The sequence below is a fragment of the Aulonocara stuartgranti genome (genome assembly GCF_965226115.1).
Source record: "Aulonocara stuartgranti genome assembly, chromosome: 17".
Lineage (NCBI taxonomy): Eukaryota > Metazoa > Chordata > Actinopteri > Cichliformes > Cichlidae > Aulonocara > Aulonocara stuartgranti.
Window position 1 is genome coordinate 2247851 of NC_138953.1, and position 17431 is coordinate 2265281.

Genomic DNA, 17431 nt, shown 5'->3' on the forward strand with positions numbered 1-17431 from the left:
GTGCTTGACATTTTGTTTGAGGTTTTTATGCTGATATGCTGTGTTTTGTTTTGTTTGGCAAAAACAAACAAACAAACATGTCAATGTCCATTATAGCCAAATATCTGCACTTTGGTCTCATCTGTCCAAAGGACGTTGATCCAGAATTCTTGTGTTTCTTTTTCAGATGCAACCTTCCAATACTTGCAACCATGTTCTTTTTAGTGAAAAGAGACTTTCTCCTTGCAACTCTTATATTCCTTTATCATTATCATATTTACCATGCTAACTGAGGCCTGTAGGGCAATGTTTGTGGCCCACTATTGTTGATGCTGTCTATCCTCATATATACCTGAATTATCCAGACCAGCAAAGCGCCAGAACTTCTGCTCTTATAGCAGAAGTTTTTTGCTGATGAACAGTTTGATGCAGTTTGGTGCATTTGATTATCAGCACCGGTCTACTTTATAATTTCACTTTCTATGGGCATGCTCAGTTTTTCACAAACGTCTTCTACATTTTGGCTTAATTTAATTTTTGTTAAATAAATAATGACATGGTATAATATGTCCTCTTTTGTTGCTCATCTGAGCTTATTTTATTACCTGGTAAGGAACAGGTTATTTCTGTTACACCCTGATTGTCATGGATCGCTGTGTGGCAAGCAGGAGGGGGACCCAAATGCAAAACTCACAGACACGGGGATGAACTCGAGAAACACAGCTTTAATGCTGGCACGGCAGAACACAGGAAATACAAAACTAAACTGGGAAAAGTAAACTAACACTCTCAGGTAGACACAGGAAGATCCACACAACATGAGGGAGAACGCGACGCCGAACAGAGGGAGACGCAGACAGAAATACACAGAGGGTTAACGAGGAAAGTGGGAACACACGGGGAACACAGCTGACACAGATAACCATAACGAGACAGGGCGGGGTGAACATAACACTGACGGGAGACGGGCAGAGTCAAACAGGAAGTACAGAGGTTCAGACAGGAGGAGAGAGAGCACGGGGAGAACACAGACATAACAGGCTGGGGAAAACATGGAATAAAACACGAAAGGGGACAAGGGCTCATGAATACATAGAGGGGCACACAGGGGGTGAGAGTCACAAAGGGAAAGCACACAGGGAACATCATAACAGGGCAACTCAGGAAACAGAACCTAAACAGGGAACTGAATACAAAAATACAAGAGAACTAAGAATACTGGGCCAACACGGCCCAGGACCATGACACTGATAAGTTAAGCCTTTCTCAGGTCAAGCCAACTCCAAATTACAAAGTTTCCTTGAAGAAGCAAACTTGCTTTTCTTTCCAAGCTCCTTAGACTACGATCACCTGGATGTAGATGTCGTACATTTACTAAGCCTAACTTTCATTGTTCTGTTTGTATTTCGTTTGATATGAAATTAATATTTTTTGCAATATTAACAGAAATTAAGTTAAAGAATTTTAAGTAGCGACATTTTTTTAAAATCAGGTCACAGTATTTGGGGAGAGTGCAGGCGCTCAGTCGGTAAGCCTTCACCTGATGATCCAAAGCAGCAAGCCTCTGTTTAACCAGGCCATCCTGCAGAGCCTGCCCTTCTCCATCCCTCTGAAGACCAGGTGAGGAACTAACAGCTCAGGGCAATACTGGGCATGGATGTGAGATAGATGCATGCTTTGATTTAAAGCTGAGCATTAGATTACGTGAAAGATCTTGATCACATTTCAGGATGACTTCAAGCTGAAATGTAATTTTCTTTTTTTCTGCACATCTTTCCCAGACATGATGCCCTGAAACTGGGAAAAGGCTTTGCTAAACAGACGAACTGCTCTGTGAGCGACTTTGTCTGCCTGCTGTCTCTCACTCCGCAGGCCATCCTGGCCGCCCAGATGAAAACAAGTAGGACGCCACAAACCCCAGATTTAGAGCAACACTCATTGCTGCCCACATATTACATAAGGAAGCAGGATATAGTATATTTGTCTGCAAATGACTGTGAAAAACATGTTCATAGTGAGATACTTGTAAACAAAATCATTATGACTGAACAATGAGCCTCTAAAGGGGCAATTAGAGTAATTTTACTGTCTAACAGCAAGGAATAAATTTGATATATCTGCAGGCCCGACATTGTTATTGATCTGTATCACTGTGATTACATCATCGACAGCAGTTTTCAGGATGGATGAACTCACGGTTATAGCTTATAATTGAGGCAGGAAAATGCACTCTGGAGAAGAAGTTTAGCTCCCTTCCTTAGACAAACAAATCACATTAATAGGCTTTTGAGTTTTTATAACACTGCATACGATGCATTGCTTAATATACTTTTCTCCCTCTGTGTTTTAACTTGCCAATCTGTTTTTGATCCCAGGTTCCAAGATTTTGAACCCATTCAGGTTTCTGGAGGTTTTTGAGACGTGGGGTCCGTATATCGATGGGGAGTTAATCAAAGAGCAGGCTGTCACTGCCTTTCAAAAGGGGCACTGGCAGAAAGAAAAGCCAATACTGCTGGGTAAGAGCAATAAGAGAAACCACATTGTATTATTACTGTTATTATTCAGGATTTATATTTTATTCTCTCAGCTTTCTGCTTAACTCCCACTGGTTCTTGTTATACAACTATTTGATATGAAAATTCCGACATCATGACAAAGCTGAAGGCAATGTTTGATTTTTAAGTACAGAGACAATCAGAAAAGCCATTGGGCAGAAGAATCACAGCAAGTCCACAGGCAACACAGACATCTACTTGTTTCTTTAGAGTAATGTTGTTTTCTGTCCTGCAGGTACAACGTCCGAGGAGGGGGTTCTGTTTGCGTATGGGGTCTTCAACAAGCCAGTCTCCACAGTGGAGTGCACCGTGTACATCACAGCCATCTTTAAACAACACACCCTACAGATCCTACACAAGTACCTGCCCCTGTACAGGGATGCTGACCACAGAAATATGCTGGCTCAGGTAAGAGGAGTTTAATACCGTCTTTTTAGTGTTAGTATTGCTCTTAAATTGGAAAAGAGTCTTTCACATGGCTGGGGAGGAATTTCGGCCTGCTTTTGTTTTGCAGAATTTTGCAGACGTTTTCAAACTTGAATGACCCGTTTAAAGCCCTGCTAAAGCATTTTGGCATTTCCTTCAGCACTTTCTGGCAGAGAGTCTTGTCTTGTAGCAGCCCCGATCATCACACTACCACCACCATGTTTGACTATTTGATATTTTTTTAATGAAATGCCAGAGATTACTGGACACAAAACTTGAACAAAAGTTCATTTTTGTCCCATCAACCCAGAAAATATTTTCACAAAGTCTTGGGGATCATCAGTTTTTAGCAAATGTGAGTTGAGCCTTTATTGTTCTTTTTAGTAAGCAGTGATTTTCGTCTTAGAACACAGATGCCATTTCTGCCAAGTCGCTTTCTGATTGTAAATGATGAACACTTTGACCTTAACTGAGACAACAGAAAACTGCAGTTGTTTAGATGTTGTTCTCAGTTCTTTTGTGGTCTCCTGGATGAGTTGTGTTTGTGCTTGGAGTCATTTTGGAGAGAACTTCACCACTGTTCAAAGTTTTCCTCCCAACGACCTTGTAAACTTTTCCAGAATGTTTTTCTCATCTATTCTCAAGTTTCCTCAAAATATGGCATGATGGTGGTGTTTCTTTGAGATTTTTTACTTTCTCACGTATGACTTTAGATAGCTTCTATCCAGAGGTGTGGACTCGAGTCACATGACTTGGACTCGAGTCAGACTCGAGTCATTAATTTTATGACTTTAGACTTGACTTGAAAAAATGTTCTAAGACTTGTGACTTGACTTGGACTTTTACACCAATGACTTGGGACTTGAATTGGACTTGAACCGGTTTACTTGAAAAGACTTGATATTTTACCCCAAATATAAAATTTAACATGCATATTATATAGAGATTGAAAATGTGACGTCATTCACGGGTAGAACCGCAAAGGATTCTGGGAACTCGTGGCAAGCGGTACTAGCGCACGCAGGCTTTCAATTAAAATCAGTCATACAGCAATAAAAAGAAACACAAAAATGTCAAGAAGCTGTTGTATTATTAACTGCAATAGCCGGTCGCATGACAGCCACGGGAAGCCGACGGGTAAAGAGATCGGTTGTTATCGGATTACGTCGTTGAAGAGAAATTGTTCGAGCCATGTTTCTGAAGTAACAAAGACGCGACGGATGGTCTGGATTGCAGCCATTCAAAGATCAAATATAATGTCCCAGAACCCTCCAGCTCACAGGTTAGTCTGCTCCAAGCATTTACATGAAGGTCAGTCTGCTGTTGTAGTTAATGAGTCATTTTCATAACATAATTGGTGATATAGGTTACAAGCAAGTCTGGCGCTGAACAGAAATTGTCGCGCTATGCTCCTTTGTTTATTGTGCATAAATAGTGAATTGTCCTGACACAATATTGCGTTTCGCTTCTGTTATTATGGTACATTGTGTTAAGATTCAAAAATTGAGGAAGGGTACAAGAGGTGATCGAAAAATAACCACACTGGTCCGGCCGGGTGAAGTCAAACGAAGATTTTAATTCACATGTGGGAAGATCACTGGAAACAGCAATTGATCTTCAACTTACTCAAAGCATTAAACAGATATTTATACCGTCAGGGCTTAAATTTAATGACGCCCCTTCAACGTCACAGATACATTTTATACATAGATCAAATCAAAACCACAACGACTTTTGACACCGTTTAAAAGAACAATTGTCTCCTATCTTCACAACAGGTGCTTCCTGTCACTGCCGGATGCTCGCAGCAGTTCTGCGACAAACTGCTCTTGTTGCAACCCCAGCAAAACATGATTAAACTTTCACCTATAAATGATTCTCTAACTAAGTGTGTGTCTGTGTGCTAACCACAATTGCACCCTGTTTCACCTCGCGACTAGCTCCTAACCTCTAACCAGACAGAGAGACAGAAGCCACTCTGATATGCAACAACTGAAACTATGTATGTGTCCTCTACTAAATAAATGTTTTAATCAAGAACCCCTACTTAAAGCTTAATACAAGAATATGAACATATAAAAGATATTAAAATGAACTGTTGTGTAAGCATGTACTGCAATTCCTTCTATGTTCTAGTTTTCCCTCAGCATGGATCATCTAGACACTCTCACTAGATGAAGCTCAAAACCATTAATGAACCTGAACATCAACTCAAATAAGCACAGATATGCAATATGTATAAAATAGTTATAACTGCACCTGGAATACAAAGTTAACCTCGTCATAAACATCTTAAGGCCATCTTAAAGCTATCTGTTACATTGTTAAAGCAATGATCATACTGCAGATTATATTATGCTGGTAAAATACTTTTTGTTCATCCCCACAATCCCCCTTTCGACCTCTGGCACACCAGAGGTCGATACATAGGTTGTTGTTCACTCCTCAGTCCACTCGACTACTTCCAGATCCATCATCGGCATCATGGACATAGGGGCCACCGCCCCAGGGTCCACTGCCTTTACAATCACCTTCTCTACCAACCTTCGGGCACAAGGAATGAGACAACAACCACAGGTCACCAAAATACCCACCAATACAGATAGAGACAACATAATTGACAGAACAAGCCCCTTCCACTTTCCGAACACTGAGGTCATCCAGCTCTCCAGCGGGTTGTCAATTCCCGAGTGGTCATGCATGGTCCTAGAGAGACTCTTTAGCCCCTCCAAGGCTCGCGTCACCGAGCCATCTGGAGCAGTGTTATTCGGGATAAAAGTACAACACTGATCACCGAACATTGCACAAACCCCCCCTTTTTCCGCCAATAACATATCAAGGGCCATTCTATTTTGGACTCCCATTAATGAGGTCGGACCCATTTGCTCCGCTAACCCTTCCATCCCGTCTCTGGTAAGGTTAGAGAGCCTCAGCAAATTATAGTGAACATAATTGATTCTGTCTACATTTTTGTTCGGGGTCACTGGAAAAAGAGCAGAAATTATTGGAAGATTCTCAAAACCCGCAGCTATTTGGTCTACGAGTTTATATTCATTCGGAACTCCTCTGGGGACCCCTATTGAGTCAATCCAGGTTGGCGAGTTCAGCCTAGGGTCATAAGCGTGTGTTCCCTCAATTGACAAAAACATATACGTTTATTCACAGGATAAAACAGGTTTTTTGTATCACTAATTGCCCAGTACGATTACAGCATACAGTATTATTGTCACTGCTACATTTTTGTGATGCTACCAGCAATTATTTCCACTACTAATTAATTACCGTTGAGCTCAAAGGTTATATTAATAAACGGTTAAGGAATGTGTATTTATGACGACGATTTGTGAGACTGGTAAACTGATGATACGTACGATGGTCTTTCGTTCTACACGGTGCATTTCAAGTTCCTGCACCCATCCGTCGGTAAACTGTACCTGGACTTGTTGCAGTGACCGGAAGTTACTAAACTTCATGAGTGTATGCACTCACTCCAAGAACTGTATGATTATAAATATGCATATAAATAAAGAAGCTATTTTGTGCAAAGATGTCAACTGTAAGAATGCTGTGCATAAACATTTACTCTGCTCCATGTATGATGATATAGTGACTGCTCTGTATAAAAGTGGCACACTGCTTAATAAACAATATAAGCATAAGAAACCTAACATCAGACCTGGCTGGAAAGAACATGTATCCATGTACCATGATGAAGCTCGCATAGCTTATAAATGTTGGGCCATGGCTGGAAGACCTAAACAAGGCCCAGAATTTGAACAGAAAAAATGTGCGAATGCCAGATATAAGTACGCTGTTCGCTTTATAACTAAAAATGAGCAAATGCTAAGAGCAGATTCTTTGGCCAGGAAAATGCTGTGTAATAATACGGCAGATTTTTGGAAAGAGGTGAAAGCTCTTAATAACTGTAAACCATCTCTACCATCAACTGTTGAAGGTGTTTCTGGGGCAGATAACATTGCAGCATTATGGAGACAGCATTACAGTGCGTTGTTTAACTGTATAAAAAGTGAACCATATGAGGACAATCTTGACATGAGTAATGACACAATAAGTGTAAGGACACATGAAGTATATGAAGCCATTCATAGGTTGTCTGATAATAAATCCTCTGGTTTGGATCACATCACTGCAGAACATTTAAAACATGCTAGTGTAAGGCTAGCTCCTCTTTTAGCACTCTGTTTCACTGGGTTTATGATTCATGGCATATTACCAGACTCAATGCTGTGTATTTTACTGGTACCAGTTATGAAAGACAAAGCTGCAAAAGTGAGCTGTTTGGATAATTACAGGCCAATTGCACTAGCCAGTATTTTATCTAAGGTGTTAGAAAGAATCTTGTTTGACAGAGTTAGTGTGTTCATCTCTTCTCTGGATAATCAGTTTGGCTTCAAAGCACGGCACTGACATGTGCATATATGCACTCAAGGAAATAGTCAGTTTGTACAGGGCTAAAAATTCATCTGTCCTCATGTCTTTCATTGATGCCTCTCAGGCTTTTGATCGAGTGAACCACAGAAAACTTTTTGATAAAATGAAGAGATGGGGAGTTCCTCAGTACATCGTGAGGATTCTCTCTTACTGGTACGCTCATCAGAACATGCAGGTTAAATGGGGAAGCAGTATTTCTGCCCCCTATGGTGTCAAACAGGGTGGGATTTTGTCTCCAATTTTATTTAATTTGTATGTTGATGATCTGTCCATACAACTGAGAGCCTGTAACACTGGGTGTATATTAGGTAAAGCACTGATAAATCATCTTATGTATGCAGATGACCTGGTTGTTTTTAGTCCAAGCAGTGCTGGGTTACAGGATCTTCTTAATGTCTGTACTGAATATGGTGTGCAATATGACATTGAGTACAATGCTGCTAAAAGTGCTGTTTTGATATGTAGAACCAAGCAGGATAAACAGCTAAATTTCCCTTTGTTTAAACTGGCACAAAAAACTCTTGAAGTTCATAAAAAGGTGAAATACCTCGGTCACTTTATTACTGAGCAAATGAATGATGATGATGACATATACAGACAACGGTGTAAGCTCTATGTGCAGGCAAATACTATTGCACGCAAATTCAGCTTTTGTTCACTTCCAGTTAAAGTGGCTTTGTTTAAAGCGTATTGCACACCGCTATGTACTGCCCCCTTGTGGTCATCCTACAAACAATGTAGCATGCAGAAGCTGCATGTTGCATATAATGATGCGATGAGAATCCTTTGCAGGATACCTAGAAGTGGTAGTGCCAGCCAGATGTTTGTAGCTGTGGGTGTTTGGACTTTTAAAGCACTTTTAAGGAAGTTAATGTTCAATTTTAGAGAACGACTGGATGGTTCGAGTAACAGTATAATTTTAGCACTCACAGATCCGACAGTGAGTGGTTCCCGTTACTCATCCAGTCTCAGAAAGCACTGGTTAAAGTGTTTGTGTATTTATTGATTTATTTTAAGTAATTGTGTTTTATGTATATTATGGTTTTATGTTTTTACAAATGTTTTAGATACTTATTTATATACATATATATATTTAATGGTGTATACCTTGTGTTGGGGGGGGGGGGGGGAGTGTTGTGTGTGCGTGTGTTTTTTTTTTTTTTTTTTGTCTTGTTTTTATGGACATGAAGTCTGCCAATTAAGATTGAATTGAATTATAAAGATCCATTAGAGTGTTCATCATATCGTCCTATATCACTCTTAAATGTAGATTTAAAAATACTGTCAAAAACACTTGCTCTCAGGCTAGAGCAACATCTACCATTGTTAATTTCTCCAGATCAGACAGGTTTCATGAAGGGTAGGCATGGTTTTTTCAACCTGCGCAGGTTTTTGAACATATTACACACCAAGTCAACTACAACCCCTGAAATTGCCTTATTACGCGATGCTGAGAAGGCATTTGACCGGGTGGAGTGGGATTATCTGTTTTATACTCTGCATAAATTTGGATTTGGCCCTAATTTCATTTCATGGATTCAGTTACTTTACTCCTCACCTATGGCACGTGTTAGAACAAATTCGTTATTCTCTTCTTATTTCCCACTTCTCCGTGGTACGAGACAAGGTTGTCCCTTATCCCCTCTTCTTTTTGCATTATCAATTGAACCACTGGCGATTAAACTGCGAGCTGACAGTTGCATTAAGGGCATCTTCAGAGGTGACCAGGAGCACAAAATATCCTTATATGCTGACGACCTCCTGCTGTATATGTCAGAGCCTTTATGCTCTCTTCCCCGTGCTCTTGCCATTTTTGAATGTTTTGGTAATATTTCAGGTTACAAGTTAAATCTGCATAAAAGTGAACTTCTCTGTGTCAACTCTATAGCCAGAAAGATTTCATTTTCAGATTTTCAATTTAACGTTAAATCAGGGTATGTGACCTATCTGGGGGTTAAGGTTACCCACTCATACAAAGATCTTTATGAAAGAAACTTTGTCGCGCTGCTTAAAAATACTGAGACAGATCTTCAGAGGTGGAACAATTTACCACTGTCATTAATTGGCCGCATCAATTCTATCAAAATGAACATACTACCCAAGTTCCTTTATTTATTTCAATGTATCCCATGCTACTTACCCAATAAGTATTTTATAACACTGAATAAGCATATCTCTGCATTTATTTGGAATGGCAAAAGTCCACGAATTCGTAAAGATTTCATGCAGAGGACTAGGCCAATGGGTGGATTAGCCTTGCCAAACTTTCAGTCTTATTATTGGGCAGCAAATATTCGTAATATGCTGTACTGGATGAGTAATGTTACTACAGAGACTCCAGCTTGGCTCCAAATTGAGTCATCCAATTGTGGCAAAATTTGCCTATCAGCTTTGTTGAGTTCAGCTCTCCCATTAGAACTATACACCTATAAACGTAACCCTTTGTTGTATGACTCGCTCAGAATCTGGGTGCAATGTAGGAAAAGGTTGGGGTTACACTTAATGTCAATTAAAGCACCTATCTGCTCAAACCATATGTTCCCACCCTCCATGATGGACTCTGCCTTTAAAATATGGGAAAGTAATGGCCTTAGAAATATCAAAGACCTTTTTGTAGATGGGATTTTTGTCTCATTCACGCAGCTCCTGAAGCAGTTTAATGTTCCTCGGCAACATTTTTTCCGCTATTTACAAATTCGTCACTTTGTAAAGAGTCGATTTCCTTCATTTCCGGAACTACCTGAGGAAACTTCTTTGGATAAAATTATTAATATAAACGTTCATAAGAGAGGGCCGATTAAAGAAATCTATGCTATACTATTAGATCTTCAATCTCCTTCTCTCTTCATCCTTAAAGCACAGTGGGAGAAAGACCTTGGGATGACTATAACAGATGAGCTCTGGCAATCTTTTCTCCAGAGGGTACACTCTTCTTCGATATGTGCCAGGCATGGGCTCCTTCAATTTAAGGTCCTACACCGATTACATATCTCCAAGGAAAAGTTAGCCAAGTTCTATCCAGGAGCTGACCCTCTGTGTAACAGATGTAAAGCAGAAACAGGTTCGCTCCTTCATACCTTTTGGACATGCCCCAATCTTCATACCTATTGGGTGTCTATATTTAACACTCTGTCAGAGATGTATAACGTTAAATATGAGCCTTCTGCTCTAACGGCTATCTTTGGGGTGATACCTCAAGACATCACTTTGCCAAAATGCTATTCGAATTCTATTGCCTTTGCTTCACTTATCGCAAGGCGCCTTATACTTTTAAGATGGAAGCAGGAAGCTCCTCCCACACATGAACAGTGGCTTGCGGAGCTCATGAGGTTTTTACATTTAGAAAAGATGAGATATACACTGGCAGGTTCAACCACCAAATTTCTTAGGGCATGGCAGCCATTCTTGATGTACATGGAAACATTTAAAATGACCACCTTATCATGACCAGATACCATATCTCTATATCGCTATCATAGCTAACTGTACGCTGAATGTCCCTTATACATTTTATTTTTCTATTTGTTTGTTGTTGTTTGTTTGTTTTTTGTTGTTTTGTAGGGGTTTCTTTGGTTTGTTTGTTTGTTTTTTCCTTCTCTATTTCTGTTATCTTTTGGGGTATTGTAAATACTGAACAGCAAACTACTGTATGTTCAATGTTTTGTTGTTAACATGCTGCTGTCACTGAAAATAAAATTTATAAAAAAAAAAAAAAAGATTGAATTGAATTGAAATAAATATGCTAAGATGAGATAGCTGACCTCATCTAACTAGCAAATGTTGTCCAGGCTACGTTGGTGATACAGTTTTTTTAATGTGTATGATATTTTTGTCATGCGATTTTAAAGCTGGTCCTACAACCGCATCCAAGAATAACATGCAGCTTATCTCAGAACTGTCGGTGAAAATTATTCTTGGAGCTAGGTTTAATTGAGCTGCATTTTAAAGAGGTGCAATTTCACAATTTGTGTATATTTTCTAAGTTCACTATTTTGTCATGTGTTGAGAAAAACACAGATTTTAAAATTACATGGTCTAATATTTACATTTAGCATAACTGCAACATTATTTTTTCGTTTTTTTTTTTTTAAAGACTCGAAAGGACTTGAAATTCAAAGTTTCAGACTTGTGACTTTACTCGGACTTTTACACCAGTGACTTGAGACTCGACTCTGACTTGCCTGACATTACTTGAGACTTGACTTGAGACTTGAGGATAAAGACTTGAGACTTACTTGAGACTTGCAAGACAATGACTTGGTCCCACCTCTGCTTCTATCCCTCATTAAACAAAATCATCATTTAAAAAGTACATTTTGTATTTAGTAGTAGTAGTATTTATTTATTGTCATTGTCAAGAACAATGAAATTGCGTTTGGGGCTTCCATACAACCCACTATCTTTGTCTAATATTTATATATGCAAAAAAGAAAAAAAGAAAAAAAAAGAAAAAATCTAAATGATCAAAATTTACACCTTTTACCACTTTAAATATATAAAGTGCACCATACTGGCAAATATTTAAAAGTGCCAGTATGGTGCCATATTATTAGGATGCAATGTTTGACTTTAAGCCTCAGTTTTATATAGGGTAGGGCTGGTGTGCAGTTTAACACTGAAAACAGGTCAAATGTAGTCCACATGTAAAAGAAGTTCAATTTCTGGTTTGAACATGCTGGTTGGTGCGTAGGTCCTCTCTGTGCTAGCTTGTTAGTTTTTTCAACAGCTCTCATGGTTTTGATCTCTATCTCACACACTCATACTTAACAGGTGGAGAAAATCCATGTCACTTACATCGTCTTGATGCATTCTCAATCATCCAGGTAAGTCCATCTGGACGTAGCGTTTTCAGTTGGAGAAACATTTCGTCACTCATCCAGGTGACTTCTTCAGTCTCAGCTGACTGCAGGTTTCCAATCTTATATCACATAAATGGCCCCATGAAAAGTGGCAGGTTAGCCTCCTTAGACTGTGAGATTTCCATCAGTAATGGGGGACATCTAAAAGCTGACATGTACCGGAAACCTACGCATATGGGTCAGTATTTAAGGTTTGACTCTCATCATCCACTGGAGCACAAACTGGGCGTCATCAGGACGCTACAACACAGAGCAAACACCATCCCCACTGACACAGCAGCCAGGGAGGCAGAAGAACATCAAGAAGGCCCTGAGTAAATGTGGTTATCCCAGCTGGACTTTTGTCAAAGCTGGACAGGCACCTAAAGAAAGCTCCAGCCGATCCAGGAGAGAAGGACAATCGCTGCCTAAGCAAAAACCTGTAGTGATCCCATATATGTCAGGAGTATCGGAGCAGTTGAGATGCATTTTTTCTAAACACCGGGTCTCTGTGTCTTTTAAACCCCAAAACACGCTGCGCCAAAAACTGGTCCACCCCAAGGATCGGGTCCCCCGACACAAACAGAGTAACATAGTGTACGCTGGTAAGTGCAGGAGGATTGCCAGGATTTATACATCGGGGAAACCAAACAACCTCTGGCGAAGCAGATGGCACAACACAGAAGAGCCACCTCGTCAGGCCAGGACAGAATCAACCTTTGGAGACATGTCACTTACAGCTGTTTGTAGTAGTCTTTTTTTTCATACCAGCAGCATGAAGTAGCAGATTTAGATCAATAATTATTCATGACTGCTTAAATTTCCAGCGGACACTAATTTTATGATAAATTGCTTCAGATATTTGTAATGGTTAACATGATGGTTGGTAAGCAAACCAACATTGTCTGATGTTGGCATGTGCTAGCATAAACGTCTTTGTGTGCTGTGTTTATCATTAATTTTGATGAGGGAAAAATGAGAAAACCCCCGAGCAGTATTCTGGCTGCGATTTTGATGAATAGTGTAAGGTGTCAGCCTCTGGGAGCGGGTCAGGAGGTGACACCTATTTAGTATTCAGTCACAGCTGACTGTGCAGTGAGGCTGTCCTGCATTTCTTCGTGAAGGGTGCTTCTTCACAGGACCGGGGGTCAGTGCAAATATCCGAGCATTGCTGGGAAATGTATTTTAAAGAAGCTGTTTTGAATTTTTCCTGCCATGCTACTGTGATTTATTATTGCTGTTCCTATATAAAGAGGAAATGTTTTCCCTCACTCATTAAAAGTGTAACCCCTAGCCTCCATTGCCAACCTTGAAATTATGACAATAATTATGGTTGCCTGCCAGAGACAAAGTTTTGAAGAGACCAAAGGCTAATTATCTAGAGTCCCTTGCTTGCATTTCCTCTGCTACAGGGTGCACTGGTTAACACTTGAAGAAGAGTTCACAGAAATAGAGAAATATTCAGTTCACAGAAGGGGAAGTTTCTGAAGCATGCTGCTTTTGATCCGACAAATTGCATATAATTAATATTCCTCCATTTGCTGTGGCTTCGTTTCTATCGTTGTTCTATCTGGTGGCTGTCAGGAAAGTGTCAGGGAGCTTTACATTCAGCCAATAATTTGCAAGAACCTGCAGAGCCGAACATCTCTACAAACCTAATGCGCTGTCTGTGTTCAAGAAGTCAAACAGCTTATGTAAAAGAAAAAAAGGATGCATTTACATAATGAGCTGCATCTGAAGAGGTTTTGTTCTGTTCCATTCCTCCTCTTGCTCACAGACTGAACAGTAAATCCTCACACACACTCTGCCACACACATGCATCAATAACTACTCATTGCGTGGCTGTGTGAGGCAGGACATCACGTATGGATCGATAACCCTCCTGGCCAGTGCTTGGTGTGTAATGAGGACCCAGCTGTGTTGTACTGTCTGCCGCCTGTCTGTGTGTAATGAGTGATGGGAAACTGAAAACAATTGAACTCTTGCTGCTGAAGTTGGTTTGAAATAAATGTTGCATTTCCTTATGACCAGACTGAAAAGACAGGAAGATTTCACCACGCATCAAACTTTGGCATTATAAGTAACCTTCCAGATTTCAGTGGAAATCAAACAACATGCTTTAACGCTGCCTACAGAGGGAGCTACAGCTCCACTGTCTCTCATTCAGTATTTTTTTTCTCACCTCCATCATTTGTATGGGTGAATCATTGGGACCACCTGGAGTCAGGGAGGTTGTCTGCTTGAGATTCAGCTTGACTGCTCCACTAAGAAGCAACTCGTCTCTCCTGAACATCTACAATGACAGGGGGGACGAGCTGAGGAATCACAGATGAAGTAGAGGACAGGCTTCCAGAGGAGGAAGCAATTACTGGAGGAAGACACCCTGTGTGTATTAATGCGAGTAGAGTGAATAACAAAAACATCTCTTAGAATGACGTACTCTGATTGGCCTTCAAAATGATTATAAGATTGTAAACTCCATAAAGGTACAATCTCTTGCAGCCTGTGTTATACTGCATCAGCTCAAACTAAGTATATAAAAACAACTGTCACCTGAGTGTAATCTTAAATAATGTCATAATCACTGATGTTAAAAACTGTAATACGTTTGCTACATGTAATATGAGCAGTGTTAGTCATTGTGACTGACCCACAGAGAATTAGCTGTTGACTTTGCAGTTCCCCACTGAGTGTTTTAGCATCACTTACATCATTGTTTTGGTTCCTACGTCCAACAGCTATGGTTTAGTCTCACTGATGTCATCAACCTCATTTTCAAGTAGCTGCTTTCAGAGAGGGAGCTTTAATAAATCCAGAGTAAATAGCCTGAGGTATACTCAGCACTATCTGTCGGGAGCAAATAAAGTCAGGAACTAGCTGGCAAACATGCTGGAGATTTTTCCAGTTAAAACGCCAGCTATTTCCAGAAAGACTAAACAAAGCAAAAAATGAAATATCCAAAGTCAGAATGTATCTGTCCAAAAATCAAGATAAACTGCAATAAATACAAGTGCCAGATTGAGATTAAACATGCAGCTAGCCAGCTTTTTATCTTGCAATATGTAGTAGTACCATTACTGGTAGCATGTTTTCCAAAATTGTGGCTTTGAAGCAAAACGATACTGAGCCATGGGGGTAACTTCGACTTACTGAAAAGTAAAATATATATGTTCTACCTTATAAATAACCATCATCATATTTGCAATAATTCAGAATGAACTATTAGAGGTATAATTGCCACAAAATTAAAGAAGCATACTGATGACATGGCATCAGTCTTGTTTTGCCATTTTGAGCTGCGTTTTTCACACGTGTGACACTAATGTTTAGCGTTTGCTGCGTTTTTACTAACTGGAAAGTTTCTTTTTCTGTCCAAACGTATGTTTGGAAGACTTGGTTCCACACTTCAGTCTCAGTATGGTGTACAGAGGTTAGCACTGTTGCCAGCTAGAAGGTTTTGGATTTCTGATCTTCCAGCAGTGTTTGTTGAGTTTTCATGTTCTTCATGTTTCACTGTGGCCGTCTCAGGTGATGTTCTAAACGGGCTGTAGGTGTAGATGTGAGTGTTTGTGGTTATGTGCTGCCTTTTCCCACCCAAGGAAAATCATGCAAAACATTTTTACCTTTCAGAAAGATGCATTTATTGCTTGAATTTAAATCATAAACACCAATAAAACCAGCAAACCTCATATATTCCTTAGCTATACACATGAGGAAAATGAAGTACAACCTTACAGCTTCTATAGGAATCAAGAGGCTGATAATCAAAGGCACTTCATTAGTTGATCATTAGCATCTGTGCCCACTTCTGCACTGAAGCAAAAGATTTGCTGGTCTGAAGCAGTCAGGTGTGTCTTAACTCAATAGCAGAAATGATTTTTCCAGCAAATTCACCCCAAAGTCAGATTGTGAAATGCTCTGTGAAACATGCACCTCAGACTTTACAGGTCTGAGTTAGCATTTCAAATATAAAGTTCATGGCAGTGCAGGACTCTTCTTTCTTTCAGCAGGTTTCTGTCACATTTTTCAATTCAGAATGGAAGGTATCTTCCCCCAGGGAACTCCAGGGCGGTCAGGAGGTGACACTGCTGGATATATTTAATATTCAGTCGCAGTTCACTCTGCAGCAGGGAGTTGGTGAAATTACAACAGGAGCTTACTCTTCCACGTACACACACTGTGTGTCTTTATAATAAGTTAATATACTGTGTTGTGTTGTTTGTTGCGTTGCGGTGTGTCATATCGTGTCGTGTTGTGTTATATGTAGTGCCGACGTAGGACAGTTTTCCAATTTCATTGTACTACTGTACTATGTGTGACTGTGCAATGACAATAAAGAGTTATCTTATCTATAAATGCCACTTTTCCTGAGGCCCGCAGGGGTCAGCGCAAACCAGTCACAGTGGAAGCAGATGTGGAGAGCTCAGCTTTAGTCCTACAATTTTTATATTTATGGAGTATATACATTTTCTCTGCATTAGACAAACACAGTATTTCTGAGTGCATTTTGAACAATACGACTAACATAATCAACTTCGTTCCCATTGAAAACCCCACTAACCAAGTCTATGAGCTCTGTGACAAGTCTCGCTATGGCAGAATTATAAACACCTCTGCTGTCCTAAGGAAAAATGAGACTTGATTTTGTAAGCGAGGGAATTTCAGCTGAATCACTGACAAGCTCATCGACTCTGTGTGAAGTGCTGCCATCACTATGAGCAGTTTCAGTAAAGCGGCAGCTTCTGTCAGACTACTAGAAATGACGTGGTACAGATTTTTATGTCTGTGAAGGTTCTCGGTCATCCAGGTCATCGTAGTCCAAGGAGCTTGGAAAGAAAAGCGTCTGGAGGTTGGCGAGCAGCCTCCCAAAGAGAGAGTGAAGGCCAGAGAGATTACAGGATCTAGCTTTTATACTCCGGTCATTCCCACCGCTCATGTGCTGTTAGATCATTAACGATCTGACCAGTGCTGCGGGGAGGGAACACAAAAGGGCCCAAACAGTGCTACCAGGCCATCACGCGCCCACCCATAAAAATAGGGCTTAGACAGCCATGACGTTAGTTAACATTTTGCCAACACTTGAAGTTGTATTACTAGGACACAGCCCTTGATAATGCATCAGCCAAAACATTGTCTGCTCCCTTTATGTGTCAAACTTCCAGATTATATGGCTGAAAGAAA

The 17431-nt window shown here is 40.2% G+C and overlaps 1 protein-coding gene across 1 annotated transcript in view; it reads left to right on the plus strand.

Annotated features, from left to right (window-relative positions):
- LOC309692171 (cAMP-regulated D2 protein) overlaps nucleotides 1–17431 on the plus strand; it is a 32587-nt gene that overhangs the window by 4098 nt on the left and 11058 nt on the right. Inside the window, exons 4-7 of the mRNA XM_082510413.1 lie at nucleotides 1472–1599; nucleotides 1761–1879; nucleotides 2355–2495; nucleotides 2770–2942. Of these exons, the coding sequence (XP_082366539.1) occupies nucleotides 1472–1599; nucleotides 1761–1879; nucleotides 2355–2495; nucleotides 2770–2942 (561 nt within the window). The remainder of the gene's footprint in view (nucleotides 1–1471; nucleotides 1600–1760; nucleotides 1880–2354; nucleotides 2496–2769; nucleotides 2943–17431) is intronic.